The 22,768-nt window shown below is 46.5% G+C and overlaps 1 protein-coding gene across 6 annotated transcripts in view; it reads left to right on the forward strand.

Moving 5' to 3' along the window:
• Positions 1-22,011, forward strand: part of LOC135262104 (ras/Rap GTPase-activating protein SynGAP-like) — an 81,876-nt gene extending 59,865 nt beyond the window's left edge. For 2 of the 6 annotated variants that reach the window (XM_064348954.1, XM_064348950.1), the window contains exons 18-19: positions 3,793-3,865; positions 13,518-22,011. In XM_064348954.1, coding sequence (XP_064205024.1) covers positions 3,793-3,865; positions 13,518-13,787 — 343 coding nt within the window. In that variant the 3' untranslated portion in view covers positions 13,788-22,011. Of the gene's footprint in view, positions 1-3,792; positions 3,866-6,583; positions 6,646-11,880; positions 11,979-13,517 lie in introns of those variants that run through there. The other 4 variants (XR_010332113.1, XM_064348951.1, XM_064348952.1 and 1 more) reach the window with 4 other exon arrangements.
• Positions 22,012-22,768: the final 757 nt, after the last annotated feature.

Below are 22,768 nucleotides of genomic sequence, written 5' to 3' on the forward strand. Positions count from 1 at the left end.
TCTAAGGTTCGAGAACCAGCTGTGATACAGCATTTCCAGAATGTTCCCAGTAGCACTTTACTTTACTGTTTGGGGGGTCACTTCTGTTTCAGTTCCAGAAACAAACAGAAATTTGGTTAATGAATCGGAAAATAAACTGTCATAAATATTCTATATGGATTTCTCACTTAACTGTTTGAATTTAAATTAGTTCCATGCGTTTGTTGACCTGAAATGGAGTCGACCCCAGCTCTTTAAAAAAAAACGGGTTAACCTTTTATGTTTCTAACCTTTGACCTCTATGACAGCGGATGCAAAATGCTGCAGACAGCTCCTGATCTGGTCCGATTCCCGGCTGTGGAGTTATAACTGTTTTCTAACGGTAACACGGCAACACGGCACGGTAACGGTAACACGGCAACACGGCACGGTAACAGTAACATGGCAACACAGCACGGTAACGGTAACACGGCAACACAGCACAGTAACGGCAACACAGCACTCCAGTAAAAGTGTTGCTCAAGCTTTTTTTTTTTCCTTCTACATTTCTTTGGTCATGTGATGCTGTGATGCGTTTATGACACTGTCATTGGTTTTGAAATATTGCTGCGTCGCGTGGAAAAAAAAATGTCTCTTTGTATTTTGGATTCTTTACTTCCTTTAACTTGTGAAAGAACACGTGACTGTAAACCTATTACTGGAATAAAACACGCAAATACGAACGTTTGAAAACCTCACCTGTGGACTTTTTCATTTTTTATTACCAATGTTATGTATCAACACAGCGAATGCAACATGTTGTGAATCACTGAACCGCGGCAGTGAAGGTATTGTTTTGATTTTTGTGATTTGAAATGAAAAACAATGCGGTTTATATTTAAAAAAAAAAAAATTATTGTAATGATGCCATCAACTAAACTAGCGACCTGAGGTTTTTGACTTCCTGTATCCGGCATTAGAGATCGTGAAAAACGTGTGTGACATCACCCACCTTCAGTCACCTGATGGTGGTGCTCTGGCATGCAGTTTACAGCACCCAGTGTTATTTTTGGGCATTTCTGTTGATTCTTCAGTGACACAATCAACCGGTAACAGTGATAAATAACAGATAGGGAGTCTATAGCATGCTGGCATACAGTGGGGTTACAGATATGCCTTTCAAACTGCCGTTTACATGAAGCGTGGACGGTTAATGATTGGTCAAAATGAAGCGGCAATTAAGCCACTCCCTGCACCCCGGTTGTATTGAACACACGTCGATGTGGCTGCATCCTCACAACTAGACATTCGGCAAAAATTAAATGGAGAAAAAAAGTGTTAAAGTGTTGATTGTGCTAAGCCCTGTCTTTGAATTGACAGTTCAGTAAATTGCTGCAGAAACATCATTTATTTTCGATCTTAGATATTATTCTACACATTTTTTTTTCCACTTCCTACATATTTCTTTGGTTAAAGAAAGAAAGTGGGGAAATGTCTGTTCCTGTCTGCTATCCCATCCTCTAAATTTGATTGGTCAGGTTGCATGAGGGGCCTCTGATGTCACTCAAAGAGTCTACGAGTCAGCAAGCCCCGCCCCCCAATCCCCCCCCCGTGGCAGCATGAGTCAGCAAGCCCCGCCCCCTCTGCTAGCGTGCCGTGCCGAGGCAGTTTGAGGCGCGGACGCGGGAAACGGTCTCAAAAGCCGCTACCGCTCCCCAGCGGGAGTCGCCCTGAGGGGGCCGTAGCACGGATGACTGAACATACGCACGAAACAACCCCCCCCCCTTTTCCCAAAATGGCAGTGGGACCCCCTGTGAACGAACGGCAGCAGAGAGGGTAATGATCTGGATACACTCTGTTCGGCTGGTTGATTTTGAGGATGCCATCGCGGGGGGGGGGGGGGGGGGGGGGGTGGCTGCCAACATCTGAAAAGCAGAAGAAGAAAAAAACAGATCTAAAAATGGAAACTCTCAAATCCGGTCCCTGGAGAAAAGAGGATTTCAGTTTCCATGAAATTCTATTTCTGTTCCATTCCAGGGTGGTGTGACGCACATGCGCTAATTTTGGATTAGCAGAGGCTAATCCAGACATTTTCCACCATATCGGAGGCACGGTTGATCTCACGTGTCACAAGCCCCGCCCCCTCTCTGTGACAGCGTCAATCAGCAAGCCCCACCCACTCTCTGTACCTGCATCAGTCAGGAAGTCCAGCCCTCCAGGCTAGGTTAAGTGGGTACCTCCCAATCTTTCTGTATGGGAGGAATCTTACACTAATGGAATAGTCAGCCTAGCCATTGTATTAACCTATCTATCTCTCTTTCCCTCTCTTTCTCTCTTCCTCTTCCTCCCATCTCTCACTCTGTCCCTCTCCCCCCCCTCCCTCTCCCTCAGTGAGAGCCAGTGTGGTTTGGGATGGAATAGTATGGGATGGTTTGGGATGGGATGGGATGGTTTTGGATGGGATGTGATGGGATGGTTTGGGATGGGATGGTATGGGATGGATGGGGTGGTTTGGGATGGTTTGGGATGGGATGGGATGGTATGGGATGGATGGTATGGTTTGGGATGGGATGGTATGGGATGGATGGTATGGTTTGGGATGGTTTGGGATGGGATGGGATGATATGTGATGGTTTGGGATGGGATCGGATGGTTTGAGATGGTATGGAATGGGATGGTTTGGGATGGGATGATATGTGATGGTTTGGGATGGTTTGGGATGAGATGGTTTAGGATGGTTTTGGATGGTATGGGATGGGGTGGTTTGGGATGGTTTGGGATGGGATGGTTTGGGATAGTTTGCAATGGGATGGTTTGGGATGGGATGGGATGGTATGGGACGGTTCGGGATGGGATGGGATGGGATGGTTTGGGCTGGGATGGGATGATATGTGATGGTTGGGATGGTATGGGATGAATGGGATGGTTTGGGATGGGATGGGATGATATATGATGGTTTGGGATGGTATGGGATGGGATGGTTTAGGATGGTTTTGGATGGTATGGGATGGTTTAGGATGAGATGGTTTAGGATGGTTTTGGATGGTATGGGATGGGATGGTATGGAATGGGGTGGTTTGGGATGGGATGGTTTGGGATGGTTTGCGATGGGATGATTTGGGATGGGATGGTATGGGATGGATGGGATGGTTTGGGATGGTATGGGATGGTTTGGGTGGATGGGATCATTTGGGATGGTTGGATGGGATGGGATAGTTTGGGATTGGATGGTATGATATTGGGTGGTTTGGGATGGTTGGAGATCGGATGGTTGGGATGGGATGGGATAGTTTGGGATGGTTTGGGATGGGATGGGATGGTTTGAGATGGTTTGGGATGGGATGGGATAGTTTGGGGTGGTTTGGGATGGTTTGGGATGAATCGGGATGGGATGGGATGGGATAGTTTGGGATGGTTCGGGATGGGATGGGATAGTTTGGGGTGGTTTGGGATGGGATGGGATAGTTTGGGGTGGTTTGGGATGGTTTGGGATGATTCGGGATGGGATGGGATGGGATAGTTTGGGATGGTTCGGGATGGGATGGGATGGTTTGGGATGGGATAGTTTGGGATGGTTCGGAATGGGATGGGATGGTATGGGATGGTTTGGGATGGGATAGTTTGGGATGGTTCTGAATGGGATGGGATGGTTTGGGATAGTTTGGGATGGTTTGGGATGGGATGGGATGGTATGGGATGGTTTGGGATGGGATAGTTTGGGATGGTTCTGGATGGGATGGGATGGTTTGGGATAGTTTGGGATGGGATGGTATGGGATGGTTTGGGATGGGATGTTGGTGTATCGGTGCTAATCCCCGTCTCTCCTGATCCTAGGCTAATGGCTGTGGAAGACGAGCTCAGAGGGAGTGGCATGCCTGAAATCAAGCCCAGAATGTTCGCTGATCAGGTCTGTCCTCCTGTCTGTCCGTCTCCCTGTCTCTCCGTGCCCGTCTGTCTCCGTCCTTCTCTTGCCGTGTTTGTAAATATCGTTTTCAGAGAGCTTCTGCTGTGTCTGCTACCTCTTTCTGTCGGTGCGACTGCCCGCGTGCGTGTGTGAGATTGTCTGTCTCGTCTTTTCCGAACCACCCAGAACCGTCTCCCTGTCCCTGTCTGTCTGTCTGTGCGTCCACCCACCCGTCTGTCTGCGTTTGGGTGTGCACGTGCCTCTCCTCTTAGATGATCTGATTGGACCGCTTCCAAGATCAGGCTCCTCCTCTTCCCCCCTCCCAAGGCCTGTGCCATTGGGTCCTGAATGAGCTTCTTGGCCTCATTTTCCCATCATCCATCTCGGGGCCCCACCCCCCTCTTCGGGCTCCGCCCCTTTCAGTGCCAGGCCCTCCCTGGCCTCGTTGGCATGGCTGAACCGCTGCCGGCGTGTGGCGAGAGTCAGCGCCACATCAAAGGGACTTTACCTCCCCCCCGCCCCAAAAATGGGCGGGATTAAATCCATCTCCTTGCCACCTTCGCTGCCAGACAGCCAGGATATGTGGGATCGCATCCGGATCACTGATGTGGAGCAAAAGGGGTGGGATTGGAGGTGTGGCCAGTGCTTCCACGATGTGGGCGTGACCCCAGGCAGAAGCTACTTCCTCTTTGGTCGTCGTGCCACTGCGGGGGAGAGGGGGGATTAAAGGTCACACACTACATCACTAAAAAGAAAAGATTGTAGTCCAGACAGAGGCCAACGTGGTCTCTTGATTCATGTGTGCCTTTCTTGTAATGATTTTGTCTGTCCTTTCCACAAACTGGATTTAAAAATATTGTTCATATGTATAGTATATTATATATGAGCATATTTTTTAAGCTTGACATAGAAAGATTCCCTAAGAGTCAACAAAGAGTGTGGTGTGAGGAGGAGTGTGTTTACTGAGCTACAGCTACACAAGTGCACATGCTTCTGTGAGTATGTACCTGTGTGTGTGTGTGTGTTAGAGGGTGCGAGAGAGAGAGAGAGTGTGCATATCCAGACTAACACCTGACTACTGTACGCAACTCCACCATATAATCTTCAGGTCTGTCTTTTTTTTTAAATATCTCTATTTGCACAGAGATCTAGAGTCCACATCTAGAAGTTGTTGCTGAGCAATTCATTAGTTTCTTATTATTTTTCAGTTATTTTGCCTCTCGTAATTCAGATTTTTGAGCCGCGATGCTTTCATATCATTCTGAAAACACAGAAAATCTTGCTGAATATTGCCGTGAGTAGGTGAGGACATTCTGCTCACGATAAAATGCTCTCTGAAGGAGAAAACCACACTGCATCCTGGGAGATTTAGCCAGGTGTGTGTTAGAACATCGGCAGGGTGTCGTCTGCTGTTTAGGCCTGTGAGTTTTGGGCTTGCTGTCCTTTAAGTCTGTCCGTTCTGTGTACGCCCTGCAAATTCAGACCCCGACCACCCCCGTGTCTCATTGCATTCTCTGGTTCTGCGTCTGTTTTATGTCACATGATCGAATGTGTCGGCGTGCCTTTTCATTTCATATTTTGAAAATGCAAGTGTTTCTGTTTTGACGTGTCTGTGAGCTGGGGTTGGTTTTTCAACGTGTCTCTGAGTTTGGTTTGTTTTATATGTGTCTGTGAGTTTGGTTGGTTTTATATTTGTCTGTCAGTTTGGGTTGTTTTTTATGTGTCTGTGTTTGGTTTGTTTTATATGTGTCTGTGAGTTTGTTTTGTTTTTTATGTGTCTGTGAGTTTGTTTTGTTTTTTATGTTGTTGATACAGTTGCTGAGTTTGTTTTTTATGTGTCTGTGAGTTTGGTTTTATATGTGCCTGTGAGTTTGATTTGGTTTTCTACATGTCTGTGAGTTTGGTTTTATATGTGTCTGTGAGCTGGGTTTCTGTTTTGAATCGTCAGTTTTACTTGTTCGTTTGCGTCTTAGTTGACTGTTTCTCTGTCTTCCCCTCATGCTCTCGCTCTCTTTCTCTCTTTCTCTCTCTGCTGGTGTTTGCACATATCCCTGTCCCTCTCTCTCCCTCTCTCCCTGTCTCTCTCTCTGTCACTCTCTCTCTCTGTTACCCGAGAGAACGCTCCATGTGCGATCGCCCGCCCGCGTCCGTGCAGCCTCACCTCGGCATGTCTTTATCACCATGACCTCTGACCCTTGACCTCTGACACCTCTGACCAGAGAGAGAGAGACTGAGGGGGAACCATCCGACCACAGTGTTCTTAAGCAGCAGAGCATGCGGACTGCATGCGCTCGAGGGGGGGTGGGGGGTGGGCGGGGGGGGTCGGGGGGAAACGCCCGCTTTCCGCACCGCTCGTCACGTGACACCCTCAGCCTCATTTCCCCCCCGGCCCCTCCCCCGTTCCTTGGCATGGCTGCTTTTTGATTGGCCGGTAGGCCGGCTGTGTGTGTGTGTGGGGAGGGGGGGGGAGCTGCGGCATGGTCGTGATGCTACGGCTGCATTCTTTAGTGAGCGTGTGCGGCTTCTCTTAGCGTCCTGTGCGTGCGTTTCGTGTGCGTGAGCGTGCTTACCGCTGGGTTATTTAACAACCCGCACACCACCACCACCCCCCCCCCACCCCCCCCCTCCACTGTTCCCATGTCTTCTCCTGCACAGACACACACACCCCCGTCCCTCTTGTCTTTCCTCTTTGTGTTTACGAGATACGGTGATTTCTCTTAGGGGAGGCCTCAGTCCATCCTAGTGCAGCCCCGCTTCGCACCCGTCCCATCCCGAATACAAAGGTAATACCCCAATCAGTCCATCTGTGATCCCCCCCCCACCATGCCGCCGCAAGCTCAACGCACACACGCAGCCATGTCTGTCACACCCCACACACCCCCCCACCCCCCCTGCCACACACCGACTCTCGCTCACACACCCAACCGACCCATGACTGACTGACCCACCGAACGAACGAACAACCGACTCTTACCCACACTCGCGCCCGACCGACTCTCGACTGACCGACCAACCGACCAATCGACTGGCCTAGCCAGCAGACCGGACCGGGACATTTTTTCTAGCTCTCGTTTCTGTCCTGTGAAGCTGCTGAATCGATCTTTGTGAAAAGTAATTGACCGCTCTACTTCGTTTTTTAAGATACTTTTAATTTCTTTATTTATTTATTTTTGGGGTATTTTTTTCTATGGTAGCGTACCTTTATTGGCTTCACGGTATACCCAAATTGCGGAACCTGTGAGCACGTTTATTTTTGCGTCTGTCAATCTGGAGCCAAAATATTTGCGCACAAAATTCTCGGAAGATCGGATCTACTGCGGCCTCTGGGGGTGGGGTGAGAAGGGGCGGAGCCAGGACTGTCGAAGTGGGCAGGACACGGGAAAAGAGGGCCCTGACTGACACACTGACTCCTATACAGACGGACAGATGCGGAGGCTTCCCATAATGCTTTGCAGTTAAGCTAGTGTCTCTCAGACATCAGTGGTACTCCAGTGTGTAGTTTTTTTTTTGAGTACGTTTTGTTGTTCTTAATTTCAGTTATTATTCTTTTTTGTTAGCTCAACAACGTTTAAAAGTACTTGCTATGCAAGCTCTCCATCTGTCTTCCATCCTTCTGTTTCTTTCCATTTGAAATAAATTTTGGCGTTAAAAATGAGGTGGGGGCTGGGGGGGGCAGGTTAAATAAACTTTGCGATGTCCTCCAGTACACATTCTTTCCTTTGAAACTGTCTCACACACACATACACACCTGCATGCGCGCACACACACGCACACACTCGCGCAAACATAGACACATAATGCAGACACGTTCTAAAATGTGCACTGACGAGCAGACAGAAAGACAGGAACAGAGATTGGGTCAAAAAATATAGACGCATGTGGACACACACACACGCACACACACACATACGCACACACACACATGCACGCACGCACACTTGACAGATACAACTGGGCCCTCTGCAACTGAAAGTACTGTCTTCTCGTAGACTAAATGACTGACTGACCGAATGTACACATATGCACTCGCAAACCGACACAATCACACACACATAATCACATGCACACAATGACACCCACACAATCACCCTCAATCACACACATACACACACACGCACGCATGCACACCCACACACACACCCACAACTCCCCTGTTGTTATGCCTTATTTATTGAAATCTGAGCTCACTTCTCTGAACACAAACCATTTAATTAACCCCCAGCATCTCCAAAGAGACACATATCTCCTCCAATCAGCAGTAGCCCTCTTCCTTCAGTACACTGTGTGGCCTGTCGGGTGTAAAATATTCCCCGGCTCTCCTGTAGTACTGTGTGGCCTGTTGGGTGTAAAATAGTCACTGGCTCTCCTGTAGTACTGTGTGTGGTCTGTCGGGTGTAAAATATTCCCCGGCTCTCCTGTAGTACTGTGTGGCCTGTCGGGCGTAAAATAGTCACTGGCTCTCCTGTAGTACTGTATGCGGATGTAGGGTTTAAAAGAGTCATTGGCTCTCCTGTGGTACTGTGTGCGGGTGTAGGGTGTAAAATAGTCACTGGCTCTCCTGTAGTACTGTGTGGACGGTAGGATGTAAAATAGTGACTGGCTCTCCTGTAGCACTGTGTGGCCTGTAGGGTGTAAATTAGTCACTGGCTCTCCTGTGGTACTATGTGTGGCCTGTCGGGTGTAAAATTGTCACTGGCTCTCCTGTAGTACTGTGTGGCTTGTCGGGTGTAAAATAGTCACTGGCTCTCCTGTAGTACTGTGTGTGGACTGTAGGGTGTAAAATAGTCACTGGCTCTCCTGTAGTACTGTGCGGCCTGTCGAGTGTAAAATAGTCACTGGCTCTTCTGTAGTACTGTGTGTGGACTGTAGGGTGTGAAATAGTCACTGACTGTCCTGTAGTACTGTGTGCAGGTGTAGGGTGTAAGATAGTCACTGGCTCTCCTGTAGTACTGTGTGTGGGTTTGCGGTCTAAAATAGCCACTGGCTCTCCTGTAGTACTGTGCGGCCTGTCGAGTGTAAAATAGTCACAGGCTCTCCTGTAGTACTGTGTGGACTGTAGGGTGTAAAATAGTCATTGGCTCTCCTGTACGGGCCTGGTTGTTCTTTTGGGAGTATGCCTTTTAATGAGATTTATTTTGGCTTTTGTGGATGAGATTTTTTCAATTTAAGCTTTTTTTTAAAGTCACTTGATCTTTTAAATGTTTTGGAGAGATTTTTTCACGCGGCGCACGGCGGCACGGAGGTTGGGAGGCGCAGGCGTACGGGGACGTTCGGGAACGTTATTGTAAATGGTTTATCTTTCGATAGGCAGCGGCGTACGCCGCTCGGTGCTGCTGACGGTGAGTGGTTCGGCTAAACAAGGTTCTCCAGATTTAACCGGATCTTAATCCCCTGGGCTTTCCCTAAGCCCAGGTAAGGTGAATTATGGGAAATCTCCGTATCCAAAACACCATTCCTTCCCCTCATCCTACCGGGACTGCATGTTTACTCTGTTTTCTGTGTGTGTGTGTGTGTGTGTGTGTGAGTGAGTGAATGAGTGTTTGTGTGTGTGTGTGTGTGTGAGCGTGTGTTTGTGTGTGTGTGTGAGTGAGTGTTTGTGTGTGTGTGTGTGTCTGATGCCTGTGTCCCCGTATACAAGTATTTCACAGTGTGAATGTAATCCATTTCTGTATGTGTGTGTTCGTGTGCATGCGTGCATGCGTGCATGTGTGTGTGTGTGTGTTTGTGTATGTGTATTTGTGAGAGTGTGTGGATGTTTGTGTGAGTGTGTGTGTGTGTGTCTGATGCCTGTCTCCCAGCATTCCAATATTTGTATTTCTAGAATGTGAATTTCTGTATGTGTGTGTGTTTGTGTGCATGCGTGCATGCATGTGTGTGTGTGTGCCTGTGTGTGTGTGTCTCTGTGTGGGTGTTTTGTGTGTGCATCGCATTAAAAATTTGAAGTGAAATTCTGTCTGTGATAAATGGACAGACATGAGACAGGAGGAGTTGGGTGAGAGTCCGTCTTGTCTGTCTGTCTATAAATCTAACTGGCACTGCATGACCACACACTGCAATTTAATCTGCACTCATAGCTCTGTGTGTGTGCTTCAGTGTTTAAACATCTACTCCCTGGCTTTGTGTTTTATTCAGTGCACATTTTGATAAAGTGCACAGTTGTACTAGTTGTACTAGAGTTATCTAATCTACACTGTGTGAGTTCACTTAAACCTGATTACGGTTGCTGTGTTGGATAATCTCAGAGTGTGTTGGTTGGATAATCTTAGAATGCGTAGTTGAATAATCTCAGAGTGTCTTGTTTGGATAATCATGTGTAGATTATGTAATCTTGGAGTGCGTATGTTGTATAATCTCAGCGGATGTTAGTTGGATAATTTTACAGTGTTTAGGCTGAATAATCTCAGTGTGTAGGTCGAATAATTTGAGTGTGTAGGTTGGATAATCCCCCCAGTGTGCATAGATTGGATTACCTCAGAGTGAGTAGCTTCATTAGTCTCAGCGTGCATCGTTTCATTTTCTTGAATTTCCTTTTGAGGAAAAGTATATGATTACAGTAGCTAAACCCATCACTATGACAAATTCCGCCATTTTACCTGTCCATCAGCACAGACACCAGCACACCCCCCATCAGTGATTGATGGCTTTTGGGAATGGGGTGTTCTGTTGAGAGGAAGAGGAAGAGGATGGGGACGCTGTCTGATGTTCTTTTTGTAATGTTCCTGTGCCCTGTTGTATAACTTATTTGTAGTCTGTCAGGCTGTAAGCCATTCTGTCATTTCAAAAATCTGGTTCTGACTGGGAAGAGAAGGGACCCGAGTGGGCGAGCCGGTCCAGCTCCTGTCCACCATTTTTTTTTTAAAGCCCAAAGGGATTATGGGTACTGTAGTCACATATACCGATGTGTCAAGAAGGGGTCCCATTGCATTGACTGTTCTCACCCATAGACCCACATTAAGGCCCTTCATTCTCCTCAACCCTGGTTTATAACCCGCCAACTGCTCTATTTTCTGATATGTGACTGTATTTTTTTTTTATGGATCTATTTATTTAACTTTATTGTTTTTTGAGCATGGGGAAGGCATATTTCTAGAAGTGTTCTTTTCCTCTGCCCCCCGTCTTTTAAGTTTCCACAGAGCTGAGCTCAGGCTGTGTGTTACAGGACGGGTGCACACCTGTTTTTACCGCTTTCAGTGTTCTTAAAGAGGCATCGAATGATCCAGCAAGCATGCAGAAAATGGGGCCTAATGATCCAGGCATTGTCCTTGCATTCCACCACGACCAGCTCAGTTTCCCTTTTGAGTGATCCCCCCCCGCCCCCCCCAAATAAAAGTTTGTTGCAACTCCCTGAGACAGACTTGAATGTTTTCAAATGGACAGAGTACCACATAATCGGAAACAGAGGGGTTTTTCCCCACCCCACAGTTGATGTGCAGCGAGAGTTCTGGCACAAAATGGCTGCCATACATTGGGCTTATGCGGGAGCTACACGTTGATACCTGTCAACCCATATGGCTTGCCCTTGTGAAATGTTGTTTTTTTTCTGTACTTTGGAAATGCACTGTATATCATGCAACAGAATATGGGGGGGGGGGGAAATAGAGTAGCTACAAATATCAAGAAAAAATCAGGGCCAAAAGCATTGTCTGTTTACTCTCATTATCTATACAGTTATTCTAGCTGTGGCTAGTCAGCGTGCTACTTAAAGTTAGCATGCCGGCTAACATCTGTCCAATTTGTTTTGGTGTGTATTTATATGGGCTTAAAAGCTTTGAAACAGCGGAAGCAGTCTTAAGGGGTTGACAGGTATGCACATTGGTGACAGTCGAGGTGGGTCGCCTCCTTTCAAAATCCCGAAAAGACGCAAACGCAGTTCGCCACTAGTGTCAGGAAGCAGAAGGGGGGAGGAGTCAGTGCTCGTGGACATTCGATGCAGAAAGGTGTTTGAAGGTGCTGTTACCTGTAGGTTCTCCTTGGGCTGAATGAACCTAACTGCTCTTTCTCCCACTGCTCCTATACAGACGTCACTGAACTGGACGGGACATGACCACATGCACAATTAGTTAATAGCTGACAACAGACTGGTATTGGCAATGACGTTACCCTCCGCCACACATAGGTAAGAATAGACTTCAAAAAAAAAAAAAAAAAAGTCCAAATCAAAGCTTTGGCCCAATCCGCCAATCTCAAATTTACTAGCTGACCTCACCCCCACACCCCAGCCCACTCCCACCCCTCACACACCCACCATTCCGAAACCCCCCCCCGACCACCCTCCCCCACCCACAACCCCCCCCCCCCCACCCCTTGATTTAAAAAAAAGCAGGAATCACCTTTAGCCGTGATTGTGGAATTTCTGATTGGCGGCCAGGACGTTGTTTTGATTTGCTTTGCTTTGGTTTGGTTTGGTTTGGTTTGGTTTGATTCTGGATTCCGTCATTTTTGGCACGCTTGACGCCTGTTACATGCATCTTTAATCAGTTTGACGGCCTTCGTGCTCGTCTGGCGTCCGATGTAGCTAAGACGACCCTTCTTTTTTCCCTCCTTTTTTAAAATTGTTTTTTTTTTTTTCCGAACTGAACTTGCCTGTCCGTGCATGTGCGGGACCTGTGTGAACGGCCCTCAGCAACCTTTAGTGCCTGTTAATGTACCTGCATGCTACTGTGTGGCCACTCTGAAGGTCCATCTCACCAAAAAAAAAGGGCCTGTGGGACCCCCTCTTCCCCAGCTCCCCCCCCCCCACTTGCCCAGACAGAGAACACGGGACACATTCTACAGGTGCATTGTTTCATTTCCATTATTCTGAGCCAGTGCTGTTGCTGTGCTCACAGATGACAGTGTAAAAGAGAGCTACTGTTACTGTGATGACTGCTTTTTGTTTGACACCCTGGGACTCACCCCCACCCCCACCCCCCTCCCCACCGCCAGAAAGCCCCCTACCCACTCAGTCCTCGAGAGTAGGGGGTCCCCAACCTTGGTCCTGGGGAGCCACGGGCGCAGCTGGTTTTTCGTTTCCGTCTCAAAAGTTCGTTGGCGGTTCGGACCCCATGAACCGGACGTTTCGACCGAACACTCGAGAGCAGAAACAGAAACGGAAAAAACCGGCGGACCCCACGGCTCTCCAGAACCAGGCCCCGAAAGATTTCTGACTGCTGTCCCTGAACTGTCGGACTTATCGCTGGCTTTCTGATGACCCCCCCCCCTCCACCCCCGCCCCCAATGACTCGTTGGACCCTCCAGGACTGCCTCTGACACACCTCAGTCTGTTTCAGCCACAGGGAACAGTGTGTCCCAACCCTCAGTTTTACACCTTTCCTGTTCCCTCCTCTACCTCCACCTCTTCCTCTGTCCCCCCTTCCTCTCCCTCTCTTTTTCCTTTACTCTTTGTCTCTCTTGATCCATCTTTCTCTGTTTTGTAACCCATTTTTTATCTTCACCTTTCTTTCTTTCCATTGCTCCTCCAATCTCCAATCCTTTACTACTTTTCCTCCATTTATTTTTCGTTCTCTCCTTCCTCCTCCTCCTTCTATCTGTTGCTCCACATTCCTCTGACTCCTTCCCTCCCTCTGCCTGACCCTTCCATCTTTCCTCCCTCCCTCCCTCTCCCCCTCCCTCCGTCCCTCCATCCCTCCCTCTCTCCCTCTCTCTGTCTCGCTAGGAAGAACAGTATTCCTCCCTGGGTCCAGCAGACCCCAGTGTGATGTGTGGAGGAGTCGGAGAGGGAGGAGGGGAGGGCGTGGCGGCCGGATCGGGCGTCTCCTCCACCAGCTCCCCCTGGAACGGGGCTCTCCCTCCCCTCCCCCCTCCCCGCCTGCATCTCAATCAGAACGGAGAGCTCCGCGGCAACCAAGGGCCCTCCATGGCGACTGGAACCTCGGCAACGGCAGCATCAGGACCGGCTGTGGCAGGAGGGGCAGTGGCTCAATAGCGCCACCCGATGGGGGAGACGAATCACGCAGAAAAAAACAAAAAAAACAACTTCAAGATTTCCTGCCGAACCCTCCGCCCCGCCATCCAGAAAATCGCATCTTTTTCCCGTGGAGACAGAAAAACAATCACGTTCTTTACTGCCAAAGACAGAGAGAGGGGAGACTTGAGAGGGGGAAGCACACTCCACACACACATTATACGCACATATCTCAAAAGGGCTTTTAAAAAAAACACCTGTTCCCAACACTTGTTTTTTTCTTTTCTTTCGAATGGTCAGATGGGCTCTGCTCAGTGTCTAAGTTGAGGGACGGGAAGGTGGACCCTTCATTGTGACTTAATTAGGTAGATTTCCTGGCGTACTCCCATCAGTCACCAGTGATGATTTAGGGAAAATGCAGCACCCTCCCGCCAACTACACAAAAAGGGTAGACAGCACGCTTTTGCGAGTTTTACTTGCCTCCAACTAGGCTTACGTCTCAAACGGGACTGGGCAGTTAAGTCATTCCACGGTCATTCCAAACAGTCGGAAAAGTGCATACATTTCCCATAATTCCCTGGGCACAGGAGGGACTGCCCATTTCCTGTCCCGCTCAGGGAAGCTCTGGAATTCCATTGGCCGGTGACGTGGTCACATGGTTTGGCTCTCTCAGTGCCTTTGAGTATCTTAAAGAACAAGCTGGGACAGTGGGTGCATTTCTTAACTATTTACAGCAGGGGGCGCTGCCCTGGTCAGTGTCCCCCCCATGACACACTGATCCGCCACTACCTAGTGCTTTCATGGCCCCTATATAGTAATATCAAATGCATGTTCAAAAGTGCAATATATGTTGAAATGCTATGAAAGGAAATATATCTTTAACGTATGTCAAAAAAGTACTGCATATATTAGAAAACATGTATTATGACCACTTCTGCATCTGTTGCAGAATTTGTGATGAAATTGCTAGCATCCTAAAATGTAATTTTGCAAACTGCACATATATAAACATATAGCCATAAAGTATATATTTTGTAATATATGCAATATATATATTGGCATGCATTTAAAAAATATCTATCCCATGTTCTTACCTTATATTTTACTCTATAATTGACATTACATATAATTTTCAAGGGCAAATAGCTGAGTTTTTAAGGGTTCTGTGTGATGTTCTTACAGTAATTAATATAGACTGGACTGGACTCTACCAGTCTGGACTCTACTGGACTGGACTGGACTCTACCAGACTGGACTCTACTGGACTGGACTGGACTCTACTGGACTGGACTGGACTGGACTGGACTCTACTGGGCCGGACATGAGCAAAGCTTTCTCTTCTCAGTGTCAGAACCAAGGCTGGTCTAACATGTGAACACCATGTTTTTCCCCCAAAAAATGTAGATCTGTTTCATGTGTCCTCACTATCTATGTGGGTACATTCATCTGTGTGCACGTGTGCGCGGGTGTGTGTGTGTTTGTGTGTGTGTGTGTGAGACAGAGAGAGAGGGAGTTTGAATGGCTGATTTAACCAAACCTCAGTGAAGTTTCAGGGCTTGGGGGAAGTCTTGGCGTGCGGCTGGCCACAATGAGGCGGTTTCGTGACCAGGGAGGCACAGAGAAGACAGGCTGAGAATGAGAAAGGTTTGAGAGAATGAGAAAGGTTTTCAATGGCAGGGGAACTCGGGATCCACATGGACTCGGCTCCGGGAGATCTGCAGTGGATGGGAAAAGCCAGGACGAGTGAAGTTTGGGTCACAACCCTCATGATGGAACCCCCCCCCCCCCCCCAGTGCTGTTATCAGCAGCAGGTGAAGCCTGGATGGAAGGTGTCAGGTCCAGACGAGGTAGTCGCGCACGTCAGGCGTTTGGAGCGGATGTTGCAACATCACTCTGCTGGTTTGTGCTGAATGCAGTGTCGGCCATTCCTTAGGGTTCCCTCACCTATAGGACAGGTAAAAAGACAAAGAGGTACTAAAATGGTGGATGCGCCATTCTCTATACTGGCAGCCATGCATTGTTGACCCAGATTAACTCGTTTTAAAAAAAAAAAAACTTTTTTTTGTGTGTGTGTAGAATTACAACGTGATTAGAATGCTCTTTACCAAACTTTCTAATGCTGATGTCACAATCACTACTGGTAATTGAAAGAAACAGAGTTCTAGAACAAGCACTTGGAATTTTGAAGAAAAAAAAACCTACTCTTCAAAGAGGCGTAGAACTGCTTAGCCAGAGCCAGAATAACAATATTGACAAGTTCTTCTGGGAATTGTGGAGTTGTTGAGGGTTCTTTTGTTATTCTGATCAGCGGCCTTATTTGAGATTTTCTTAAACAAAAAAATTCATCAATTATTATTATTTTTTTAACAGCAATTAAAAGTTAATGTGATGCGATTGCAGGGAAGGATGACTCTCCTCAAGTATAGCGGATTGCTAAATCACTAGTTGAGACAACCGGTGATTAATAACCGAAGACAGTGTAAAATCATTCTGATATTTCTTTTTAAAGAAGGAGAATTTGCGTACCCTTGCATAATTAATTAAAGACTTCAAAATTCAGTGATGAAGATCCACAGTGACGGAAGGCTCAGACACGAGTGGTTGCCTTTCACTGTCGGAGCAGGAGGGGGCAGAAACAGGCATGGCTTGGGTTGGGTTCAGGAGGTCAATGCCATGACCAGTGCAGTACCCCCAGCTAACACAAAGCGTCCTCACAACGTTGCTGCCATGCCACGGCAATGTCACAACACCCCGATGACCTTGTGAGGACCTTGTTTGTGCTAGCTGGTCGATCGGGACGCTGCACAGGATGTGCAGTGTGTGACTGTGTCCTACGAAGCCCGGTGTGGGCCTGGAACACAGCCTGTGGGCCTGGAACACGTTTGAAACGCTTCGGCGGTAAAATAAAAATGGCTCCCTCCCAGACTAGATCCCTGAGGATTTTCTGGGAGGCTCCTTGTCAGCCGTTTAAAAAAAAATGTAAAAAAAAAAAAACATACCGTCATACAGAATAAGAACTTTTGTTTCCTCGTATTTCGTGATAGCGAATGATTTGTTTTAATGTGTCCCTAATCTGCGGGGGGGGTTTTTTTCTTTGCCGGTGCCTGAAGAGTTGAGATATTTCAGACAGGTTGTTGGACACGGGAGCGCAGAGCAGAGGTGCCTCACCACGTTGGGTTCAGAAAGGCTGTGTGGTGAGAGCGCTAGGGTGCGGTTTTACTGCTCACGTTCTCCACGGTTTGTGTTTTTCGCTGTTCCTCGATTCTCCCTCCGTGTCCCAGTGTACGCGTGTTTGTGTCCTGTCTTGTGTGTAAGTGCGTAGATTTAACAGATTTAATGACAATAATGCAACGAAAAGCCCCGTAAGTTTTCATTTTTACGTTTAAAAAAAAAAACAAAAAACATCTGAGAGTTGAATTTATATTTGAAAAGGATAAAAACTGGACAGATTATTTTTTTAACAAAGATGGCAAAGATGACTAGAAAGATTTATAAAGATTTTAGATGTTTAATAGAATATATTTCACTTTATTGCACTGTTGACGCAAAACTCAAACCTGAGGCTTATCCTGAGCAGTTAGCTTTCATAGCTGACTCGAGCCCAATTACTGTATATGGATATTTGTAGATATTTATGGATCATGGAGCAATTAAGAAATGCCTTATTCATAATTGTTGGACAATCAGTTTTAAATAAGCCAGCGATGCTAGTGTTAGGCAGACGTATTATTCTGAGGTAGCTATATATCTCTAACCTCATTTATTCTCATATGACCTACCTAACTCACACGCCTATATCCATCTAGGTAATAGTAATCAGTTAGCTATGGTTGCTAACGAGACATTAGCCGCCACGTTTTCTAGAAGAATGTCTCGCCCCATTAACCACTCGTCACAGTTCTAACTGGCTAGCTAGTCAAGCAGCTGTCTGGAGAAGCACAAAGCATATTCATATCAGATATTCATTACAGTATTTATTTTTTTATCATTCAGTAAAAATATCTTGCTTGATTGTAGGCCATCTTGTCTTTTGATAATTTGATGCCATATAAAGCGTATTTAATAGTGATTTTTAAATCATGTAATGCATGTACACATGCCAGTCCTACTAGTTATGCCGGAAGAAGAAAGGGACTGACTTTACTGAAATACCTTTCTGTACTTCTTTTAGGATAAAACTCATATTACATGAAAAAAAAAAAAGAATTCAGACCTAATAGCTGATAATATAAAACAAAGACTGTTGAGAGCACTTTAACACTCTAATGACCTGGACAGTGACTTACTGTGAAGCAAACACCATTTTCTTTTACATCACAGAATAATTTTAAGTTGACTCAGTTCTTCATTGTGTTGTGTTGAGTTAGTTCTTCATTGTGTTGCGTTGACTTAGTTCTTCATTGTGTTGTGTTGAGTTAGTTCTTCATTGTGTTGTGTTGACTTAGTTCTTCATTGTGTTGTGTTGAGTTAGTTCTTCATTGTGTTGTGTTGACTTAGTTCTTCATTGTGTTGTGTTGACTTAGTTCTTCATTGTGTTGTGTTGACTTAGTTCTTCATTGTGTTGTGTTGAGTTAGTTCTTCATTGTGTTGTGTTGACTTAGTTCTTCTCGTCTCCGAACTTGTGATCCGATCAGGATGTTTTTTTTGCTTTTTGAGTTCATGACTGACTAAACGGACAGTAATGCCGCCCACCTGATGCTAGACATACATAAGGGAACTGGTTCCAGCGCAGGGAACGCGGATTACCCTGCAAGATTTGTTGTTCACCACCAGACTCCCGTGTTTTTATAGTGGCGTAGGCCAGCTCAGTGAAGAAGACCTTGTTTAGGAGACTGTCCAAAAATGGCTATACATTAATGCTACCTTAGCACAGAAAATGCTTTAACTTTGCAAAGTACTTTGGCTCTGAGTGAAAAGGTTACATTACAGGGTACAAGAGTTTCCACAAACAATAAATATGAACTCTGTGTGATTTTGTCATCCGCAATGAACAGGAGCATGGGTCCACAGTTTCAACGATTGTAACTTACTCATTGTTATTAATATACCTCAGATGCAGAATTGAGAGACTCAGGTAAACAAGTAGTTGCCTCAGAGCTAAATACAAACTGACTACAACATTAGGCCACACTGACTTATACACACACTGGGTGACTACCATTGGACAGTCAGTCTGTCTATCACAGGATCAGTAGCCATGATTGGGCACCATTTCAACAAACACCTCCCCCCCTCTTTCTGTCTCCCTTTTTTCTCCCCTCAGCCAATCACACAGCATCGTGGGGGCCACTCTGGAACCTGATTGGCTGATGCAGTGCAGGCAGACTCCCAACTGGCTTGGCCTCCATGCAGGAGTCCTCTACCGCAATCCGATTGGCTGACGGAAGGGGAAGGTGGGGCAAGGCACGAGCGCAGCTCCCATCCCCACCGAACACTGGATGCTCCGGCTTCAGTGATCAACCGTCCCCACCCACCCGACCCACCCACGGCAGGAAGCCACATCATTGGAGGATTCAAATTGAAGGGGCAGTCCCTCCCTGACTCTCTCTCTCTGATTGGCAAGACCATTTTTTGTGTGTGTGCGTGTTTTGACTCTCGTGGTTGCATATTCAATTGGATATTTAAGACTATTGGCCATTCTCTGCACACGTCGGGGGAGTGGCTCACTGAGCGTGTGAAGAACAGCTTCTCAGATTGGCTACAGAGTGCAGTGGTCCATTAAGCATGTGAAGAACAGCTTCTGTGATTGGCTACATGGTGCGATAGCCAATAAGGCATGAGACAAAAGCTCCCCCAGTGGGCAGCGTTGTTCAGCTGTTGTTCTCTTTTGGACGGAGGCAATAGAACGACTGTAAATGAAGGAGAGAGAAAGAGCTACAGGGGGTAAGAGGGATGGATTTTAAAAGAAAAAAATTATTTTCATTTTCTTTATCTCCTTCCCAAATCCATTTTGTCTAACCAAGAGGTGACTGAGGTCACATCTTCCTTATTTTCTCCCTTCTTTTCTCACAAGTTTCCATCTCTCTTTCTACCCCTCCAGCCCTTTTCTGCTTTCCTCACGCTTATCTTCCCTTCATATCTCTATCTATTTATTTCTTTATCTCTTATTTCATTCCCCCTCTTTTTACTCTCTAACTCTCTTGTCTTTCTTTGAGTGAGGGGGAAACAGACTTGCAAAGACACTATCCATTTAAAACAGTCTGGCTTCCCTGAATCCTGTGGGAGCCAGGGAAGAAAGATGGACACATTTATTATTTGTTGTTTCTGATTCCCTTGTTGTATCTCTTACTGTAAGGACGCTGAATTAACTTTAGGATGCTTTTTGGATAAAATATTTATTCTTCTTGATGATGATGATAATAGTAATAATAATAATAATGACAACAATAACAAGGAACTGAAAAAAGTGAGTTCAAAGATATATCTACGTATGGAAGTTTTTTTTTTTGTTGTTTGTTTCCTTGAAAGAAGCAAGCCGAAGGACTTCTCTTGTGACAATCGCTAAGGACATTTGGGATGTTCTCGTGTTTGTTTTTGATTTTTTTTTTTTTTGGTGGAATCTTACCAAGATTAATAAAAAAGGGATTGGTTTTTTTTTTTTTTTTAATCCGCTCACCACCCACCCCCCAACGATTTGGACGTTGCAGCATCACACACTCCTCTTTCCCTCTCCCTTTCCTCCCTCTGTTTAATCCCTCCATCTGTCCACTCCAATGGAGAAACGGAACTCTTTTTTTTTTTTTTTTTAAGAGGTGGTGCAGTGGAGTTGGCGGTGGTGGGGGGGGGGTTGGGAGGGCCCCACTGGGCGCTTTGGTTTGCCTGTGACCGGAGAAGGACGCTACGTGGACGGATGGGCTCTCCTTTATTTATTTATTTTTTATACTTTGCTTCTTTTACTCAGATGTAGTTTTTTTTTCCTGTTGCTTTTATTGTGCCCCCTAGTGGATGGAAGGGGCGTGGCCATAGGGCAGTTCTTTGCTGAAGTGGTGTGGAGGGGGGGCGGGAGGGGGGCGGGGGGCAGCGTAGACCCCGGACTTTCAGCAGCTGTTGGGCTTGCTCAGCCACCTCTTCCTCCTGTACTTTCTTCCTCTTCCTCCTGCTGTGGAGCTCGCGAGCAGGAAGAGAGAGAGAAATTGTCGTTTGAGTTTTTTGTGTTTTTAACGAGCAAGCGAATGCGTGTGCTTGGCGTGCGTGTGTCTTCAGTGTATATACGGGACGTGTGTGTGTGTGTGTGTGTGTACATATTAATGGCGTGTGCAGTCTAAGTGTGTATATACAGTGTGTGTGGTCTCCTCTTCATTTCTCACTTTGTGTGTGTGTGTGCGCACGTGTGCGTGTGTGCAGTCTTTTGTGTATATACAGGATGTGTGTGTACATATTGATGATGGGTGATGTCTTATGTATGTACATACAGTGTGTGTGTGTTTTTCTCTACTCCTCCTCTTGCTGCGTGTGTGTGTGTGTGTGTATGAGTGTGTGTGTGAGTGTTTCTTAATAAACAGGGTGAACTGTGAGACTCCAACACTGCAGGGACACAGAGACACTCGGCGATGGGGACACAGACCCTCATGGAGCCGTCCTGGAGACTCACAGAGACAGAGGCCACACAAGCAGACTGACTGCCTCTTACCCACACACACACACACACATAACACACACACACACTGGGTCTGAACCCTACGCACACACATACTCTCTCTCGCACAGACACATACACACTCTCTCTCTCACACACACACACACATACACACTCTCTCTCTCACGCATGCACACACACACATACACACATAGTCACGCACGCGCGCACACACAAAAACACGGTCACCTGCACACATACATACACACACACACTGTATACAAACATACACACACACACAAGCATGTATACATCCGAGCATACACCCATACATACACACACAAACACTCACATGCACGCACACACACCTATGCACATGGTGCACATAAACAAACTGTACAGACACACAAACACACATACATCCATGCATACACCCATACATACACACTCATGCACTCACACACACACACACCTATGCACATGGTGCACACACACTTCATTTTTTCTATTGTTTCTCCTTCACTCGTTCGCTGAGGGGAGTGAATTTTAGAGGGTTATGCTCTTGTATATAGGTTTTAAAGTCATTGTCATTGCAGTCATCCAATTCCTGTTATTATTAATTCTTCCTTTTAGGTACAGCTACGCACAGCACATACACATGCACACACACAAACAAACATTACAATTTGATGGGCTTCACTTTGTCCATGATTTTCCGAGTTGAATCAAGCTGTAATTTAAACGATTTCGTTTATTTTGTTCAGATAACATTTCGCTCCCCGAAACTTTGCCCTTTCCCCGCTTCTCTGGCACCGCATGGGTTACCTGGGTAATTATCAGCCCCCCCCCCCCACAATCTCCCCCCTTTGAGTGTATTCCAGCAGCACATACATGGGAGGATTATATATACGCCCCCCCCTGCCTCCGCCACTTTACACACCTCTGATCTCATTCCCAGGGGTAGACATTTGGAAGGTGTAGAAGGGATCTAGTCATTAACAGCAGGAGCTGATTGTATGTGAAAGTTTTGTGGTGGGGGTTCGGGGGTGGAGGGGGCTTGAACCAAAACCTCTGTTTGACTTCACATTGTCGCCATTTATCTACCATAGACGTCAACTTGACTCCAGATCCATAAAGCAGGCCTCGACCCACACATCCACATGCTCGGAGAAAACATATTGGACATGATTTAGTTATTAGTATATTTATTCATTTATTAATTTACGCAAATGAAACATAAATAACTTCAACTTCAATCTAGTAATACTAAGCTTTACCTGCAAGCTTTCTACCCCCTCCCCCCAAACCACCTTTGTGATTTCTTTGTATGCAGAAAATCCAAAAAACCCACCCCTCTATAAATCACACTATTTTAATCTGTTACTCGCCCCCCTTTGACAAGCCATAAGTGACCCTCACCTCTATC

Source organism: Anguilla rostrata, chromosome 8 (genome assembly GCF_018555375.3).
Source record: "Anguilla rostrata isolate EN2019 chromosome 8, ASM1855537v3, whole genome shotgun sequence".
NCBI lineage: Eukaryota > Metazoa > Chordata > Actinopteri > Anguilliformes > Anguillidae > Anguilla > Anguilla rostrata.